The 18,273-nt window shown below is 42.9% G+C and overlaps 1 protein-coding gene across 13 annotated transcripts in view; it reads left to right on the forward strand.

The window, feature by feature from the left end:
- MAP2K5 (mitogen-activated protein kinase kinase 5) overlaps positions 1–18,273 on the forward strand; it is a 166,816-nt gene that overhangs the window by 112,198 nt on the left and 36,345 nt on the right. For 12 of the 13 annotated variants that reach the window (XR_014493556.1, XR_014493557.1, XR_014493558.1 and 9 more), the window contains 2 exons: positions 5,320–5,346; positions 5,659–5,691. Coding sequence is in view for 7 of the 13 variants with exons in the window: in XM_083371584.1 (XP_083227710.1) it covers positions 5,320–5,346; positions 5,659–5,691 (60 nt within the window). In the remaining 6 variants the exon portion in view is untranslated. Of the gene's footprint in view, positions 1–4,011; positions 4,203–5,319; positions 5,347–5,658; positions 5,692–18,273 lie in introns of all 13 variants that reach the window. The other variant, XR_014493561.1, reaches the window with a different exon arrangement.

The following is an 18,273-nucleotide window of genomic DNA, read 5'->3' on the forward strand; positions in this document are numbered from 1 at the left end:
TCAGGAAAAAGAAAGTCCAGTTGCCTTTTGAAAAAGCACCTTTGGGACAACCGTGACTTGGATGGCTGAGAATCTCCATAGACACTTTCTTCTGGATATGTGAATTGTGAATTGTGTTTTATTGAGCATTCCAGGGAATCTATAGAATAGACTGTTTCAAGCCTCACTCTGTATGTTATTCATACATAGAATCTGTGCAATCTTCTCTCAGAATTGAAAACAAGTACAGATACTCCTTGACTTACGACCAGTTGCTTAGTGACCGAAGTTACGATGGACAACCACAAGCTACTTACGACCCAGTTCTGAAATTCTAACATCTCCCCTGATCACAAGACTGCATTTTGGGTGCTCCACAGCTGGCCTGGGTTGACAGCCATTTGTGGTGCCCCTCCTGTCATGTGACAACATTTTTGCTGGAAATGGGTGTTTACATTTGGTTTCTTGCAAGAACTGCCCCATAGTAAACAATGGGTTCACTTAACAACCACCTCCAAAATGGTTGTAAAATTGGGTCCAGTCATGTGGTGACCTACTTTATAAACATCACAGCCTATAACCATAATGGCAGACTCCATTATTGTAATTCAAGGTCTACCTGTAGCACTAGCAAATTGTGTAGTAGATTGTGATAAGGAAGAGGAGAGAGAATTCATAGAGAAGTTCAAAAGTTTTCTGAGTATTTCATATATGTTGTACTAGTAATTGCTGCGGGAATTACTTTCTGCTTGGCTCAGCCTTGATCCCACCAAGTGGGACCCAGCCAAGACAAGCTAAGCCGAAGACCAGAGCAGACAGAGCAGCCAGCCCAGAAACAGGCTACAAAAAAGGGCCCCTTTGAGCCTGCCAGAGCTAGAGAATATCCCTCCCTAATTCTAACCCAAGAGTAGTTGCTGATGGTGGCAGAAAGAGCAGAAGCCTCCCACTCTAGAACCTTATACTGGAAAATCTTTCAACACAATATCCTCAGTATATGCTAAAACCAGATGCTTCATTGGTTGTGTTGGCTGTTTTGTTCGGTGAAATGTTCCAGGTTTGTAGGTTGGAGACGGTAAGCAACGTTGTGTTGCACTGAAAAATGTACCTAACAGAGTTTGAACACCTTGCCAGCAAAGGCTTGAGGGGAAAATATGGCATTCTTCCAGTCAGATGCCTTAGCAGAGTTGGCAGATGAAGAGTTGGCCCTTCCAGCATCTGCTTGGAGCAACTGACATTCCTCGTACGGACAACCAACTTTGAGACTTCCTTGCTACGTAATTTGAGAAACCAGCCCATCTTTTTCTGCAGCATTAAGACAGCACTGGGGGATTCCAGAATAACTGGTTCCAGGTGCTGTAACGCAGGGGTCTCCGAAATTGGCAACTTTCAGAGTTACAGACTTCAACTCCCAGAATTCCTCAGCCGGCATTGTGAAGAACACAAGTCTTTAAAGTTGCCAAGTTTGGGGACCCATGCTCTAATGCAAAATGTTGAAATAGCTACAGTAAATTATTACTGAAACCTGACTTGGCCACAGCTTGCTTTCTATAGATGTCTCACTTTACAGGAATGCAAAGATGTAACAGACAAGGAATAGAATTGTTTGTGTGTTTTGGTTGAAAGCCAGGTTACTCTCCGAATGCTCCCTCCCACCAGATACCCTGGGGCACGGGTGTCAAACTCGCCATGTGATGTGTCGCGAAGTATCGCAACTCTTTTTGCATTCCTGGCAATGGGGTGGGCACGTCTTCAGTGTGATGAAACCGGCCCACGGGCCGGCAGTTTGACCCCCCTGCCCTGGGGCCTCCTGCATTAACAACTGCTGACCCCCTCTCTTCATCTGACCTCCCGGCACACATATTTTGGCTATATATTTTATACTGACTGCTTCAGTTATCCTGATGAAATACTTTTGCTGGCTTTTCGCTCATCTTCTTCAATTATCTGAGCATCCTAGATGGGATCCTTCCTTCTTAGTGTTGAAACTGTACAAAATGTCCTGCTTTCTCCAGCCAGGCAGTAGACTGGAAGCAGGAGAAGGACCGATTGTAGTCAGACACCTGGAACGAACGTTGCATCAAGTAAAATAAGGAGAAAACGGGCAAATGCTTCTTTTTCCTTTAAAGCTTCCAAATGTAGTTTTCTGCTCAATATCCAACAGAGCAAGATTATTTTGCCCCCGTTCTGCCACGGCAGGGCTGGGTAGCTGCAAGTGGGTTCCCCGGAGGGCCCAGGTGTTGGCTCCAGCCGCCCTCTGGGCTGCCTCTTCTGCCCTTTCGTAGAAGGTCGGTGGGGTGGGGTAAGAAGGGCAGGGCACACCCCACTGCCCGAGGTGGAACTTGGCCCTGCGATCCTCAAAGCCAGAGCAATATAATACAGGTAGTCCCCGAGTTACAGCCGTTCATTTAGTGACCATTCAAAGTTACAATGGCGCTGAAAAAGGGACTTAATGGCCATTTTTGACACTTATGACCATTGCAGCATCCCTGTGGTTACGTCATACTTGGCAACTGACTCGTATTTGTGACCATCGCCGTGTCCAGGTGGAGGGTCACGTGATCCCCTTTTGTGACCTTCTGACAAGCATAGTCAGTGGGGATTCACTTGACAACAGGGTTATTAACTAATCAGCTGCAGCGATTCACTTAACAACTGTGGCAAGAAAAGTCGTAAAATGGGAAAACCTCACTTAACAAATGTCTCCCTGAACAACGGAAATTTTGGGCTCAATTGTGGTCCTAAGTTGAGGGCTACCTGTCCAGGCTTCCCTAACTGCAGCTCCCAGCATTCCCAGCTGCTTTGAAGGTCACCTACACTGGTTTCTTTGCTTGGAATCACCATACAGGTAGTCCTTGACTTAGGACCACAATTGCGACTGGTAATGCATTTGTGAGTCCTTGCATGAGTGTACCTGATTTTATGACTTTTTTTGGGCTTTACCCCTTGACCGCGCTTGTCAGAATCCAGCTGGGAAAGTCCCAGAGGGTGATCAGGTGACCCTGGCAGACAAAATATATAAATAATGTATCAAAGGAGTAGTGTGAATTACCCTTTGAGATTGAATGCACTGGAGCTTCTACACAGACGTTAATAAGGGATGACAAGAATTTTGAGAAAGGAGATAAAGATAGTAGAAGAAAGCAGGAATTAGAATTTTATCTATGGGACTTAAGGATAGCCAGGAGGAAGAATAAAAAAAATATAAAGTTGGCTTATTTGATTATGGATAAATAACAATTTGCTATCTCTGCTGATGCTTAATGGTTACCTTGATTGGATAGCTTTTTTTAATGTTTGACTGGGTATAATGGCTTAGCTTGCAATATCTATGTTATTATTTTTGATAGGTAAGTAAGGGTTACTAATTCTGGTAATGTTTAATAGTATTTATTTACAATGCTTAATTATTAATTAGGATTAGGTTTTGATTATTAACAAGAGGGATGAGCAGGATTTAGATTAAGTGGAAATGGAGATTATATATTTATGTTGCTAGGTATCTTAATTTTTACTGGACTTTTGGTGATTAATAAGGAGAGCTGAAGATTTAGAAATAAGTTTATAGGAAATGGAGTGACATGGAATAAGAAGTATTTGGTTGTATTTTAAGAGACAGTGATAAGTTCTTAATATTGAATATTATTGCTGGGGATGACGGAGGAAGATTCTTTTTCTTAAATACTTCCTTGGGGGATTTTTTTTCCGTACATTTTTTTTCTTTTTTATGTATTTCTGTATTAAGTTCTCGTATTAGTTTAACCTGCTTAATATATTTCTTAATAAAATTAGTAGGAAAAAAAGTAAATACATACCAGTTGCCAAGTGCCTAAATCAGGATCACATGACCATGGGAACCCGTCATAAGCCATTTTTCTCAGCGCTGTCTTAACTTCAGTGGCTTAAATGAATGGTTGTAGGTTGAAGCCTACACCTACAAGTGCAACAGAAATCTCTTTTTCCAAATTGTCCTCCCACTCTCTTGTGGTGTGTGTGTGTGTGTGTGTGTGTGTGTGTGTGTGTGTGTGTGTACAGATATGGATTTGGTCTGGGTTTCGTGGTGCATTGTTAGCTGGGCAAACTTTTACTTAAGAGAGAGAGCCTCCAGCAAATTGGGAAGCAAGAACCTACAAAGCTGATGGTCGGCATACCAGCCATTCATCATTTCTGACATTGCTGAGCTGGGAATATCGAATGGGAAGGGTCAACCATTGCAAGAAAAATAAGTATGTGCATTTCCATGTGTCCCAGAAATGTTTTTAAGTATGCTTTGTGACTTCACAGCATTTTTGTTACTTAGTTTGGACTTTTTAGAGAAACAATTGTTTAAGTAAAACTCCCCTTGATATGGGGTAGACTATAAATTCTAGCAAAGAAATAAAGGGATGTCCAGTAGCATACTGTAAAACAGGGGATGTGTTGATCTGTGCAAAAGGTGGGGTGGATTACTGGCATCCAGGGAAGGACACCTTCAGCTCTCTTGGTCCATCCGTGGGTCTCCTACGCACAAAACTGAATTTCTGAGCAGGTTACCAAGCCCAGGTTGCTGAACTGATTTGATTCGTTCATGGAACATAGGATAACAGAGTCGGAAGGGACCTCGGAGGTCTTCTAGTCTAACCCCCTGCTCAAACAGGAGACCTTATATATACCATTTCTGTTCAACTCTCAGCTTGAGTCTTCCAGGCACCCATCAAGGTCATTGGAAATATGGGAATGCCCAAAAGACGGGCACTTCTCAAACCTAAAGTAGGCATATGGAAAGTAGCTATGGGGTTTGAGAGCATGTAGTAAACTGTCTAAAGTGAAGCATCAACTAGTACAGGCAGATAGTTCAGCTACATAATTAAAGTTTTCTTAAAAAAAAAAGGGGGATTATGAGCAGACCCTGGCAGTAATCCAAAATTCTAATTTCTGACTATGATTTAATTTCAATTTTAAATAAATCGGTTTTTAATTTAAAAAGAGTGAGCTTCATAACATTAGCAATGATTGCAACATTAAGCGCAGTGCTCACAATCTAGCAATATAAAACATTATTTATATCTGAATCGTAAACAGCCTTTTGAAATGGATTATGCTTTTTCTCCCTATTCTAATACAACCTGGAGGGTACTAAAAAGTGTTGTGTGAAATTAACATTCTGCTGACTTTCGCCTATAAATGAGAAGCGAGCTATTAACATTTGTGTATTTTCATTATGTAAATTGTGTTAACACATGCCCACAAATTGCCACCAGCGATACAATAATTTTCTCTCAGTGATCATAATGTGTCCAAGTGAGTCATTTTGATTATGACATGCTAATTACATATTGCCTCCCCTTTTTCCCCCCTTTTCAGATTCAGAAAAACCAGGGATCTTTAATGGTAAGCTTTATGAGTTTGGGAAAAAAATTCACTTTTCTTTTTCCTGATGGCTGCTTCCTTCGCATGCTTGAATGCCTTGTTTTAAACTTAGCAAATTGCATTTTGCGGAAAAAGCAAACCTTTAACTGCCTGTATTAGATTAGGTACCATTAGAAATAATAGGACATCCTGAGCCGCGATGTTTTTATAAGAGTTTGCTGCTGTTGATTAATCTTGCTATATTTTATTGCATTAATGATTTTTCCTTTCCACTCCATGTAAAGATATTGCATATAGCCTAATACTTCTCTCCCCCACCCCTTTCCATCACAGCCTCTCCAGTTACTCCAGTGCATTGTTGATGAGGTGAGTCCCTGTCTTATGTGCTTTCACTCCTAAAGTCATCCCTAATGGACTGGAAAGCTTATATTTTGTTTCCTAATGAAGCACAATGGCCCGACGTCCTCAACAGCGAGACAAGTTGCCTTGTGCGGCTCTGAGCCGTCGAGCTCCACTCGGCCTTGTTCTGCTTTGTGCCGTTTTCTGAGTCTTCCTATTGAATTCTTGGGGAAATGAGGCTGTTTTCAGGAAAATCTCTCTCTTTTTCTTCCCCCTCCTGGAAAAGAGACCGCGGACCCCCTGGGTTAATTGGTCGCCTCTCCGCCTTGCCAGACGAGGCAATGCAAAGGAAGGCAAGCTGCAATTTGGCTTCTGAAGGAGGCTTGCGTGAGGTGTGCAAAAAGGGAGCCCCGTTAATGGGGGTCAGAGTTGAATTGTAAACAAGAACACATTGAAAGGAGGTGTCTTGTTGGAGTTTGGCTGGGGGAGAAAATGGTTGTTGACATGTTTCTTTTGCCAAATCTGGATCCATTGCAATCGTTTAATCCCAATCTGGAGGTTTCCTACAGGTGCTTCAAGATGCCGGTGTCTCCTTCAGCACAAGGGCAAATGCCCATCAGCTGCCCTGGGTGACCAAAATGGGGCAGCTCACCCTGGCCAGCTCCCCATGGTCAACTTGCCACAACCAGCTCGCCCCAGCCAACTAGCCACGGGACAACTCACCGTGAGGCAATTCAACAAATACAAAAGTTAAATTAATTTTGACAGAACTGTGGCCAATAATGATAATATAGTCAGTCCAGAAATAGAAGAGTTACAATAATTTCAACAAAAACGTGCCCACCAATAATAAAAGTACCTGAATGAGAGAATTAATACAGCATTGAATTGGTGAGTTGCCATAGAGCCCTGCATGCCAGAGAGGAGACGTGCCTCTTTCGGGGTACCTGGGATGGCAGAAGGGCCTCCTTTCCTTGAACTTGGCAAACCCCTCAATTTCCGCTTTAGGTGAGGAAGGCCTGAGAGCTCCTTCCCTTCCCCGTGTTGCTCCAAGCCCTCAGACACGGCAGGCTGGAGCTCTTTTCAACTCTCGCCAAGTCTTTCCTGGAGAAGGAAAAAGGGGGAGTGGGAAGGAGGATGCAGCCCAGGGACCTGGGAAAACCAGTGAATGGAAACTGGGAGAAACTGTGGGAATTGCAGCAAGCTGCAGGAGGAGGTTATTGAAGCCACTGGAGGCAAGAGGAGGGATCCAGAGACAAAATCATTACTCAAGTGAGAGGTTTTTGTTTGTTGTGAGTGCAAGGTGACAGGATCTGGGGAACAAAGGAGGGGAGGAGCATATCTTGAAGCAGTTACTCCTGAATAAAACTGAGGACCCTCTCAGAGGACTTGGGTTGTATTTTGAGACAAAGACCAGATCTCAGATGTCTAACCAAATTCTTGAAACACTTGCAGTTTTCTAACAGAATGCATCATTCTGTTGAATATCTTCCTTTTTTTCTTTTTCTTTTTTGCTGCTTACTCAGATTTCTGCATGGCCACTGCTGAAGTTTGGGAAGTATATTCTACTGCCTTTACATCCCTCTTGTTCTCTCTTTGTTTGCTTGTCAAACTGGCACATTCTTGTCCATGGCACCTGTACGGTCCTAAGTATGAATCCAACACATAGAGCTGAGTAATATCCTAATATAGTTTGGTTTTGGATTCATCTAGTTTTTCAGCATCTCAAAGGCACCAGTAATTTCACTGTGTTAAAAACTTTAATATGGAAGCAAACCATGAACCTGCAAATGCATAGTAATTAATCATGTATCAAATTAACTTTGTCATTCAGTATTATTTTTTTATTCCAGACAAATAGCTCAGTGGGACCTATTGAGACCCACATACCTCTCTCAACATTCTTTCCTCCATTCCAGTGATTCTCAACCTTGCCAACCTGAAGATGTGTGGACTTCAAGTCAGCAAGGTTGAGAAACGCTGCTCCAATCTCTGCTGTAAGGGGTTTTTATTAGAGCCACAGAGACTTTCCTGGAAACATGATGGATTCAACATCCATCCTGAATGAGCTTGTAAAGCTGATGAATAGTGACCCTTGTATGCTTAAGAAAACTATCTAGCCAAATCTATCTTGGAACTTCAAAATGTCCATGACAATCTCATAACAGTATATTGTACTGTGGGCTTTTGGTGCTCTCTGAGCTTGGTGGTTTTCTTGCAGACATTTCATTACCAAACTAAATAACATCTTCAGTGCAGAAACCACTTGCACAATTTTAGAGACTCCTGAATGCCATGAAGGAGTTTCAGTTGATAAGCTTTGCTGTTAACATTCGTATCTGATATGAATCCAGTAGATCTTTGAGTTGTGAAGTTAGGTTCACTTGTTATGATTTGAAGACATAGACAAGACACCTTTAAGGATTCAGTCGATTATTGTCTCCTTGACTCTTGCTCATCATATATAGCTTTTTTAAGCAGGAAAGAATGGATTGGGTGAGTCCAAAGAATAATTAATATTTCTCACCATACTAGTGTTCACTACAGTTTCTGTGTGTGTCCTACCTCAGAATAATGGGCCAGCACACCATTGATTGTTGGCATTTGTATGGAGAATGTACCACAATATGAGAACAGCCTAATTACTGTTAGGAAATTGCAACTAATATCAAATTGGACTTGCCTGTAGTTTCAATTAATTCATTCTACTCCTGTCCTGCAGAATAGTAGAAAACAGTCCTTAGATATTTGAAGATATCTTCCACCCAGTTTTCTCTTCTACAGGCTAAACATACCCTAACTATAACTATTCCTCATAGGACTTGATTGCTGTACTGTGACTATCTTGATGGCCCTCAGAATTTCCCCACTTTTATCAATGTTTTTGAGGCCACAGAGCCCAAAACCTGACCCTGAATCGGAATAGAGCTGGAAGGGACCTTCAAGGTCTTCTAGTCCAACCCCCTGTTCAAGCAGGAAACTCTATACCATTTCAGACAAGGGACTGTCCAGTCTCTTCTTAAAAACCTCCAGTAATGAAGCACCCGCAACATCTGTCTTCTCTGCCAGATTTCCATGCAGTTCTGTGTTGCTTCTCTCCTTGATTAGTTTCCATCCATTATTCTTGCCCTGCCTCTCTTGCTTTGGAAAATAAGTTGACCCCCTCCTCTTTCTGGCAACCTTTCAAATACTGGAACATGTCCGCCCTCGTCCTTCTTTTCTCTAGACAAGCCAAACCCAATTCCTGCAATCGTCCTTCATATGTTTTTGTCTCCAGGCCTTTCATCATCTTAGTTGCGCTTCTCTGCACTTTTTCCAAGGTCTCAACATCTTTTTTTTGCAATGTGGTGACCAAAACTGGATGGTCTTACTAAATCAGGTCCCGATGATTTATATTTGACAAGTTCAAATAGGTGTTCTCTAACCATTTTCTTGCTTACTGTAATTTTAATTTCTAATCTGTCTTTTACAGTTATGTTTTTGGTAGGTTGGGCTATAGTTTCTTTTTGTATGAAGACTGATGCAAAGAATGAGTTACGTAGTTTTGCTTTCTCTCTGCTGCCTGTTACTTCTTTGCCATCTTCTCTCTTAAGTGGACTGACTGTTTCCTCAACTTTTGTCTTGTTATTTATATGTTGAAATAAACTTTTTAAAAATTATTTTTAATTTTTATTGCAGTCTTTGTTCATTCTGAGCCTTTGTTTCCTGACTTCATTTTTGCATGTTCTGGCTGTCTGCTGATAGTCTGCCTTAGTTATGTGTCCCTCTTTCCATTTTTTGTACTTGTCCTTTTTGTCTTTCAGTTTGTCTGAGAAATCTTTGTGCAGCCATGCTGATTTCTTCTTGAATTTCTTGTTTTTCTTTTTCAGTGGCATTGTGCTGGACTGGGCTTTTGTGATTAGGTTTTTCAGAATTTCACACATTTCTTGAGTTGTTTTCCCCTTTAGGATTTTCATCCATTCATTACCTAAAACAACCAAGCTTAGAGATCAGATATCTAGGCAATGAGACTGTTTCCCCTCCTCACCCAAAGGCAGGAAAACAGGGGCCATCTTAGCTCGGTTTCAGAGGTACAGATTTGTTTTTGTCCTGTTTGGCTTTTACCTGTCTCTAAGATGGTGCAGCTTTCTGTTGGAAAGCCAGCCCTGCTGTTCATCCAATTCATTGTCTACCATCTCCATTAGGATTTTGCTTTTTGTTTATCGGCAAAAAGTCTCATTTTCAGTTGAAAGGGAGGTCAGAAATATGTTAATACATTAAAAAAGATGGTTGGCTGCTGATTTGCTTTTATAACAGGGGTCCAAACTAGAAATTCTCCCAAAGCTGCTGAAATCCAGTGCTCTACACAGAAGAGTTGCCATGTAGGAGACTGGAGGGTAGATGGCCTACTTGTGATAAGCCGCTGCATTTGAATTCCAGGGTTTTTCCTGTTAAGTCAGAGCTTATCCTGCTCACAAGGCCTCCCATGAAATAAGCCGAGACCTGTGTAATGTAATAAAGTCTGGACTGGGACAGAGAGCAGAACGGTGGAGAAATGATATATTTCAAATACAACCAACCGGTACAATACTGTCCCAAAGGTGCTTTTTCAAAATGCAACGGGACTTTGTTTTTCCTTGAAGACGTTTCACTTCTCATGCAAGATCTTGCATGAGAAGTGAAACGTCTTCAAGGAAAAACAAAGTCCCGTTGCATTTTGAAAAAGCACCTTTGGGACAACCACGACTTGGATGACTGAGAATCTGCATAGACAGAAGAAATGCTCTTTTCTGACAGGGCAACTTCATGACTTCAGTCTTTAAAACAGATTCAGTGAGTTTATAAGTGCAAATTACTCTTCAACTATTGTTGACTTCTGAAGTGGCAGCTGCCCTTCCAGACAGCGTTCAGCATCCCAAGATCAGATGCCAGTGCTTTCTGTGGCTGAAGGCCTGGAATGGAGAATGTGCACCTTTTAGGCTGCAGAACACAAGCGGGAGGGAGTGTGTATGTTTGTTCGTGTATGCATGTATGAGAGAGACAACTTAGACCGTGCCGATCACAAGGGATAGCTTCATGCTTCATCTCCTGCATGAGGAGCCCCACGCTTAGCCCCATCTAAAATCTCCCACCTCCAAACTACCAACCCCGAAGGCCGGCGCTGTTATTTTCCAAAAATTGCCTCCGTAAACAAGTCCAGAGACGCCTCGTGGCCGCTCCTCTGTTCCATTTGCTCTCCCAGCCTCCGGTGTTTTTCCTAACATATGCCCTGCTCACCCTCGAAGCTCCCTGCCTCCAGTCATGAGGACTATGAGCTTCTCTTCTTGGGCGCGTGAGCCGCGAGCAAGCGAGGAGCTCCAAGGAGCACCACCTGCTCCTGCATGCCATGCGCTGCAGAATGGGGCAATGAAAGCCCCGCTGGCTTCTGGGCTCCCTGCCTTCAGCAGGCGATGAATGCCATTTCTCCTCAGGCCCCGGTGGGTGCCCTGCCGACTTTGCTTCCCTCAGTGCCTGCCTCCTTCTCTTCCTGCTTTCCTCCCTCAGCTCTTTTTAAGATGCAGCCCTGTTGGGGGAGAATAATTGTCCCCACTTAATGGGCTCGTGTCTGTGTCTCTTTCTAAATAAGGACCTCATGAGAAAAACTCTGTTTGCTTTCCGATATGTTGCAGCTGCTGTTGTTTTCGGCACATTCGTGATAACGCAAGTCTCAGCTATTAAAAGTGTTTAGTGTTCTAAGACTGATGATCTTGGGCCAAATGCTCCCTTGTGCGCCAACTTTGTGAGAGCAAATGAGGACTGGAAAGATCCTGAAACTCAAAGGGGCAAAGGGGGAGTCCCGTTGCCACCACCCGCAGCTGCCCTTGTCTAGCAGGGTCCCCCACACACCTGTTCCCCACACGTGGGTGAGGTCCAGAAGTCTTCTCCTCAGAAAGTAAATGGAGAGCGATCCAGATGCTTTGCAGTGAGAACGTGGCTTTTGGGAGTTGCCACTCTGGTCACAATATTTGGGGAAGGGTACGGCAGAGCTGGAGGAAGGGCCAAAGAAGGAAACCGGAAAGAGCAGCCGCCTCGCAAGAAAAGCTTAAAATGTCTCTCGTGTGGAAAAAAGGCCACCAAGGGAGTGGGGGAGGCTGGAAATACGGGTCGTCCTCAACTTACGACCACAATGGAACCCAAAATTTCTGTTGCTAACCAAGACAGATATTAAGTGAATTTTGCCCCATTTTGTGACCCTTCCTGCCACAGTTGTTAAGTGAATCACTACAGTTGTTACGTTAGCAATAGTTGTTAAATGAATCTAGCTTCCCCACTGACTGGTTGTCAGAAGGTCGCAAAAGGTGATCAAGTGACCCTAGGAGACTGCAATTGTCAGTTGCCAGGCATCTGAATTTTCATCACGTGACCATGGAGATGCTTCAGTGGTCATAAGTGAAAAACGGTCATAAGTCACTTTTTCCAATGCTGTTGTTAACTTTGAACGGTCACTAAACAAACTGTTGTAAGTGGGGACTACCTGTATGTAGATTCATGCAGGATGTGAGGACCTTTTTCTCCTTCTCCTAGGGCCAGTACATGTCCCTAAGAAGGAGGCCTTTGGCAAGGCAACAATCAGTTAAAGCAGTGTTTCTCAACCATGACCTCTTGAAGATGGGTGGACTTCAGTTCCCAGAATTCCTCAGACAGCTTTGATGACTGGAGAATTCTGGGAGTTGAAGTCCATCCATTTTCAAGGGGCCAAGGTTGAGAAAGACTGAGATAAAGAACATTTGAGCCCAGCCCAGCCCAGCAAAATCCAATGGGGAAGCCAGATTGACTTAACAGCCATATTACTAACTTAGCAACTGCAGTGATTCACTTAACAACTGGGGCAAGAAAGGTCTTAAAAGGGGGCAAAAGTCATTTAACAAATGTCTCACTTAATAACAAAAATGTTGGACTCAATTGTGATCGTAAGTTGAGGACTACTTGTAATCCTCATCGCCGCATCCATTTTCCATTTGTTCAGTTGGGAGGTTAGTCTTGTCATTTTCTGATATGTTTCATATCGCACTCATAGACTTCCATTCTTATTTCCTTCCTTTTCCACTTTTCCCCCAAGATCCATTCTTGGCACTAAAAGCGGTTTGTATCCCATTCAGAAGTCTAATTATCCTTACATCTTTTACTAACATTCTCAGTCTTTCACCATGAACAGCTAAATCGTGTGTACTATGCATTTGGATTTCCAATATATTCTTTTGCCATGTGGCTATATGAATTGACTTATGCTTAAATCACACATTTAACACAAATGTTTCTGTAAGAGATAATCACCAGATAGCTCCATTATCGTTTATTTTTGGGTCTCAGGATGGCTCAATAACTTCCCCCCCCTCTGTTGTCTGACTCCCATCCATCCATCCACCCACCCACCCACGTGTCATGGAGCAAAATAATGTTTCCCACCTGGATTGCATTCTTTCAGAATTGTATTTTCTTCCAAGCATATCTGTGCTATTCTTTGCAAACTAGAATATCTAATTTAAAGACAACCTTACAAGCTAAAACACTGTTTCCAACATCTCACCAACCAGGAGGTATATGCACAATATAGGCAATGCAGACCAGTCAAAAGGAAACAGTTCTTCACACAGCATGATTAACCTGCAGGATTCATTACCATGAGATATATTGACTACCAATAATTTGGATGGCTTTAAAAAAGAAATTGGGTGAATTCCTGGAAGACAGGCCTATCTAGGGCTGTTAATTTTGAACAATCGTTGTTATCTGCAGGCATTGTTAGCTGCAGCAGGCCTCTAAATTACCAGTTGAAGGCATTGTGGCTTGCATTAGCATTTGGAGGAAACGCTCAACAAAGTGCTAACGTAATTGGAAGAAGACCGGAATGCTTCACAGAATTGCACAGAAGGATGAAAACTCTTGTTTTATGCGGAAGCCAGCTTTATTCAAGATCCCAACAAAAATAGTACTGTTAGTCCTTGTTTAGCAACCACATTGAGGACTACCACTCTGTCATTACATGAATAGTCATTAAGCAAAACAGCAACTGTTCTTATGATCTGACTTCAGCTTTCCTTTGCTTTCACTTATCATCCAAGCAGGTTGTTCATGAACTGAAGAAGCTTCTTAGGTGAGAAGCGAAATGTTTTCAAGGGAAAAACCAAGGAAGTCCAGTTGCACTTTTGAGACAACCATGACTTGGATGGTTGAGAATCCCTATAGACGACTGATCACCAAGTTCTTTCTGTCACTGTCATAACTGCAAATAGACACTTGTACAAGGCAGACTCTAAATAAGGACTACCTGTAGTCTTTTGGCACCTGCAAGAGCTTAGGACTATTATCTCTCTAGGTGACTTTCCCTCTTCCAAGGTGACTCCTCTTGGTCCTCTCTCTGTTTTGCTCATCTGCCCCGAGATCCATCTGTATTTGTTTCTCTCCTGTTGAAGAGAGAGCAACCCTTGGGTGACCCACCTAAAACTCTGGGCTCCACCTTCCCTGTTCTATTCTCTGCCATTTCAGGATCAAATTCCTCATGGGAACAAAAGATATTTCCTTCATATTGCCATGAAGTTCAGTTAAGAGGGTTTTGCCAAGTGGTTTTAAATGGACAGATCTGAAACGTAGCCCCTTAACTACTAACATCAAAAGTGGCTGCAAGTCTAGTAGACTGTAGCAGCTCTCAGGCCTGGCTTATTTCTAAGGTCAATCATCTCTTTGGCAGAAATGCTTACAAAAACTTCCAGAAATAGAGAAGGATGTGGAATATGCACCCCACCATACATTTTCTCGTCTCTGATATTAAATACATTTGCATGAATAGAGTCTACTGTCAGAATGAATCCATCATTACTTGTACCCTATTCCAAATGTTTTCTGCTGTTCTCTTTAATAGAGTCCAAAATTGTGACCTTACCTAAATGCAAGACTCAAAGACTAGATGGAAATAAGGTGAAACCACAGGTTGTTGTTGTTAGTTGCGAAGTCGTGTCCGACCCATCGTGACCCCATGGACAACATTCCTCCAGGCCTTCCTGTCCTCTACCATCTTCTGGAGTCCATTTAAGCTCACGCCTCCTGCTTCAGTGACTCCATCCAGCCACCTCATTCTCTGTCGTCCCCTTCTTCTCTTGCCCTCAACCTTTCCCAGCATTAGGCTCTTCTCCAGTTAGTCCTTCCTTCTCATTAGGTGGCCAAAGTACTTGAGTTTCAGCTTCTGGATCTGGCCTTCTAAAGAGCAGTCAGGGTTGATCTCCTCTAGGACTGACTGGTTTGATCGCCTTGCAGTCCAAGGGACCCGTAGGAGTCTTCTCCAGCACCATAGTTCAAAGGCCTCAATTCTTTGGCACTCAGCCTTTCTTATGGTCCAACTTTCACAGCCATACATTGCAACTGGGAAGACCATAGCCTTGACTATACGCACTTTTGTTGGCAGGGTGATATCTCTGCTTTTTAGTGTGCTGTCTCGATTTGCCATGGCTTTCCTCCCGAGGAGCAAGCGTCTTTTAATTTCTTGGCTACAGTCCCCATCTGCAGTGATCTTGGAGCCCAGGAAAATAAAATCTGTCACTACCTCCATTTCTTCCCCATCTATTTGCCAGGAATTGAGAGGGCCAGATGCCATAATCTTTGTTTTCTTAATGTTGAATTTCAAGCCAAGTTTTGTACTCTCTTTCTTCACCCACAACAAGAGGCTTTTTAGTTCTTCTTCACTTTCTGCCATTAGAGTGGTATCGTCTGCATATCTTAGGTTATTTATATTTCTCCCGGCAATCTTAATTCCAACTTTTGATTCATCTAGCCCTGCCTTTCTCATGATGTGCTCTGCATATAAGTTAAATAGGCAGGGCGACAGTATACAGCCTTGCCGGACTCCTTTCCCAATTTTCAACCAATCGGTGGTTGCGTGTCCAGTTCTCACTGTTGCTTCTTGATCCGCATATAGGTTTCTCAAGAGACAAATAAGATGGTCTGGTACTCCCATCTCTTTAAGAACTTGCCACAGTTTGTTGTGATCCACACAATCAAAGGCTTTAGCATAGTCAATAAAGCAGAAGTAGATGTTTTTCTGGAACTCTCTAGCTTTCTCCATGATCCAGCGTATGTTGGCAATTTGATCTCTAGTTCCTCTGCCTCTTCGAAATCCTGCCTGTACTTCTGGTAGTTCTCGATCCACATACTGCTGGAGTATAGCTTGTAGGATTTTAAGCATAACTTTACTAGCATGTGAAATGAGTGCAATGGTACGATAGTTTGAACATTCTTTGGCACTGCCTTTCTTTGGAATTGGAATGTAAACTGATCTTTTCCAGTCCTGTGGCCACTGCTGAGTTTTCCAAATTTGCTGGCAAATTGAGTGTAGCACTTTTACTGCATCGTCTTTTAAGATTTTGAATAGCTCAGCTGGAATACTCTCACCTCCACTAGCTTTGTTGTTGCTCAGCTTTCCTAAGGCCCACGTCACTTCACATTCTAGGATGTCTGGCTTGAGGTCAGTGACCACCTCATTGTGATTATCAGGGATGTTAAGCTCGTTCTTGTATAGTTCTTCTGTGTAATTTTGCCACCTCTTCTTAATCTCTTCTGCCTCTGTTAGGTCCCTGCCATTTTGGTCCTTTATCATGCCCATTTTTGCATGAAACGTTCCCTTCATCTCTCCAATTTTCTTGAAAAGATCTCTGGTCCTCCCTATTCTGTTGTTTTCTTCTATTTCTTTGCACTCTTCATTTAAGAAGGCATTCTTATCTCTTCTAGCTATTCTCTGGAATTCTGCATTCAATTGGGCGTATCTTTCTTTTTCTCCCTTGCTTTTTGCTTCCCTCCTTTCCTCAGCTATTTGCAAAGCTTTCTCAGACAGCCAATTTGCTATCTTGCATTTCTTTTTCTTTGGGATGGTTTTAGTTGCTACCTCTTGTACAATGTTGCGAACCTCTGTTCATAGTTCTTCAGGCACTCTGTCTATCAGATCTAATTCCTTAAATCTATTTGTCACCTCTACTGTATATTCGTCAGGGATATGATTTAGTTCATACCTGAGTGGCCTAGTGCTTTTCCCTACTTTCTTCAGTTTAAGCCTAAATTTTGCAACGAGAAGCTCGTGGTCTGAGCCACAGTCAGCTCCTGGTTTTGTTTTTACTGACTGTATAGAGCTTCTCAATCGTTGGCTGCAGAGCACATAGTCAGTCTGATTTCTCTGTTGACTGTCTGGTGATGTCCATGTGTAGAGCCGTCTCTTTGGTTGTTGGAAAAGAGTGTTTGCTATGACCAACTTATTCTCTTGACAAAATTCTATCAGCCTGTGCCCTGCTTCATTTTGTACTCCAAGGCCAAACTTGCCTGTTATTCCGGTTATCTTTTGGCTTCCTACTTTAGCATTCCAATCCCCCATGATCATAAGGACATCATTTTTTGGTGTTAGTTCTATAAGGTGCTATAGGGCTTCATAGAACCGGTCAATTTCATCCTCTTCAGCACCGGTGGTTGGGGCATAGACTTGGACTACTGTGATATTGAATGGTTTGCCTTGGATTCGAACTGAGATCATTCTGTCATTTTGGGGATTGTATCCCTGTATTGCTTTTCCTACTCTTTTATTGACTATGAAGGCTACTCCATTTCTTCTGAGGATTCTTACCCGCAGTAGTATACCTGATGATCATCTGAATTAAATTCACCCATTCCTGTCCATTTTAGTTCGCTGATTCCTAAGATGTCGATGTTCAGTCTTGTCATCTCTTGTTTGACCACGTCCAGCTTTCCTTGATTCATGGATCTTACATTCCAGGTTCCTATGGAGAAAAAAATCTTTACAGCATCGGACTTTCCTTTCACCACCAGACACATCCACAGCTGAGCGTCCTTTCGGCTTTGGCCCAGTCGCTTCATTCTTTCTGGCGCTATTAGTACTAGCCCTCTGCTCTTCCCCAGTAGCATATTGGACGCCTTCCGACCTGAGGGGCTCATCTTCCAGCGTCATATCTTTTTTCCTTTTGGTACTGTCCATGGGGTTTTCATGGCAAAGACACTGGATTGGGTTGCCATTTCCTTCTCCAGTGGATCACGTTTTGTCAGAACTCTTTGCTATGACCTGTCCATCTTGGGTGGCCCTGCACGGCATAGCTCATGGCGTCATTGAGTTACGCAAGCCATTCACCACGACAAGGCAGTAATCCATGAAGGGGGAAACCACAGGTAGGAATAGCTAAATAATTACCTTTAGACCAACCTGAGAACCAAACCTTCCCAAGAGGCTAAACTCATTTAAAGGTTCCTAAAAACTCAATCTTGCAAGTGTCAATGGACATGCTTGATTATATGCAGCAGAGTTTTATGAAAACGCAAGAAAGACGGCAGGCGGTGAAAGAGAGCAATAAACAGGCTGGCCGTTTTAACAGAAGCCTTCTGGTAGAGCCAGGTTCTGGGAGGGCCTTCAAGGTCCGGCCTTCCCTGTTTAAAAAGTTGGCTGGAGGGAAGGGTCCAGGTTGCCAAGCTTTCTGTAGCCAAGGTGATGCAATGACAGCTCCTTGGTAGGGTCGAAAGCAGTTGGCAGCCATCAGTGCCGGGATGCATCTCTTAAAAGTTGGCAGGAAGTCCAGGAATGGTGAACAAACCTTCTGAAAGAGACGC

This window comes from Vipera ursinii (assembly GCF_947247035.1).
Source record: "Vipera ursinii genome assembly, chromosome: 11".
Taxonomy (NCBI): domain Eukaryota; kingdom Metazoa; phylum Chordata; class Lepidosauria; order Squamata; family Viperidae; genus Vipera; species Vipera ursinii.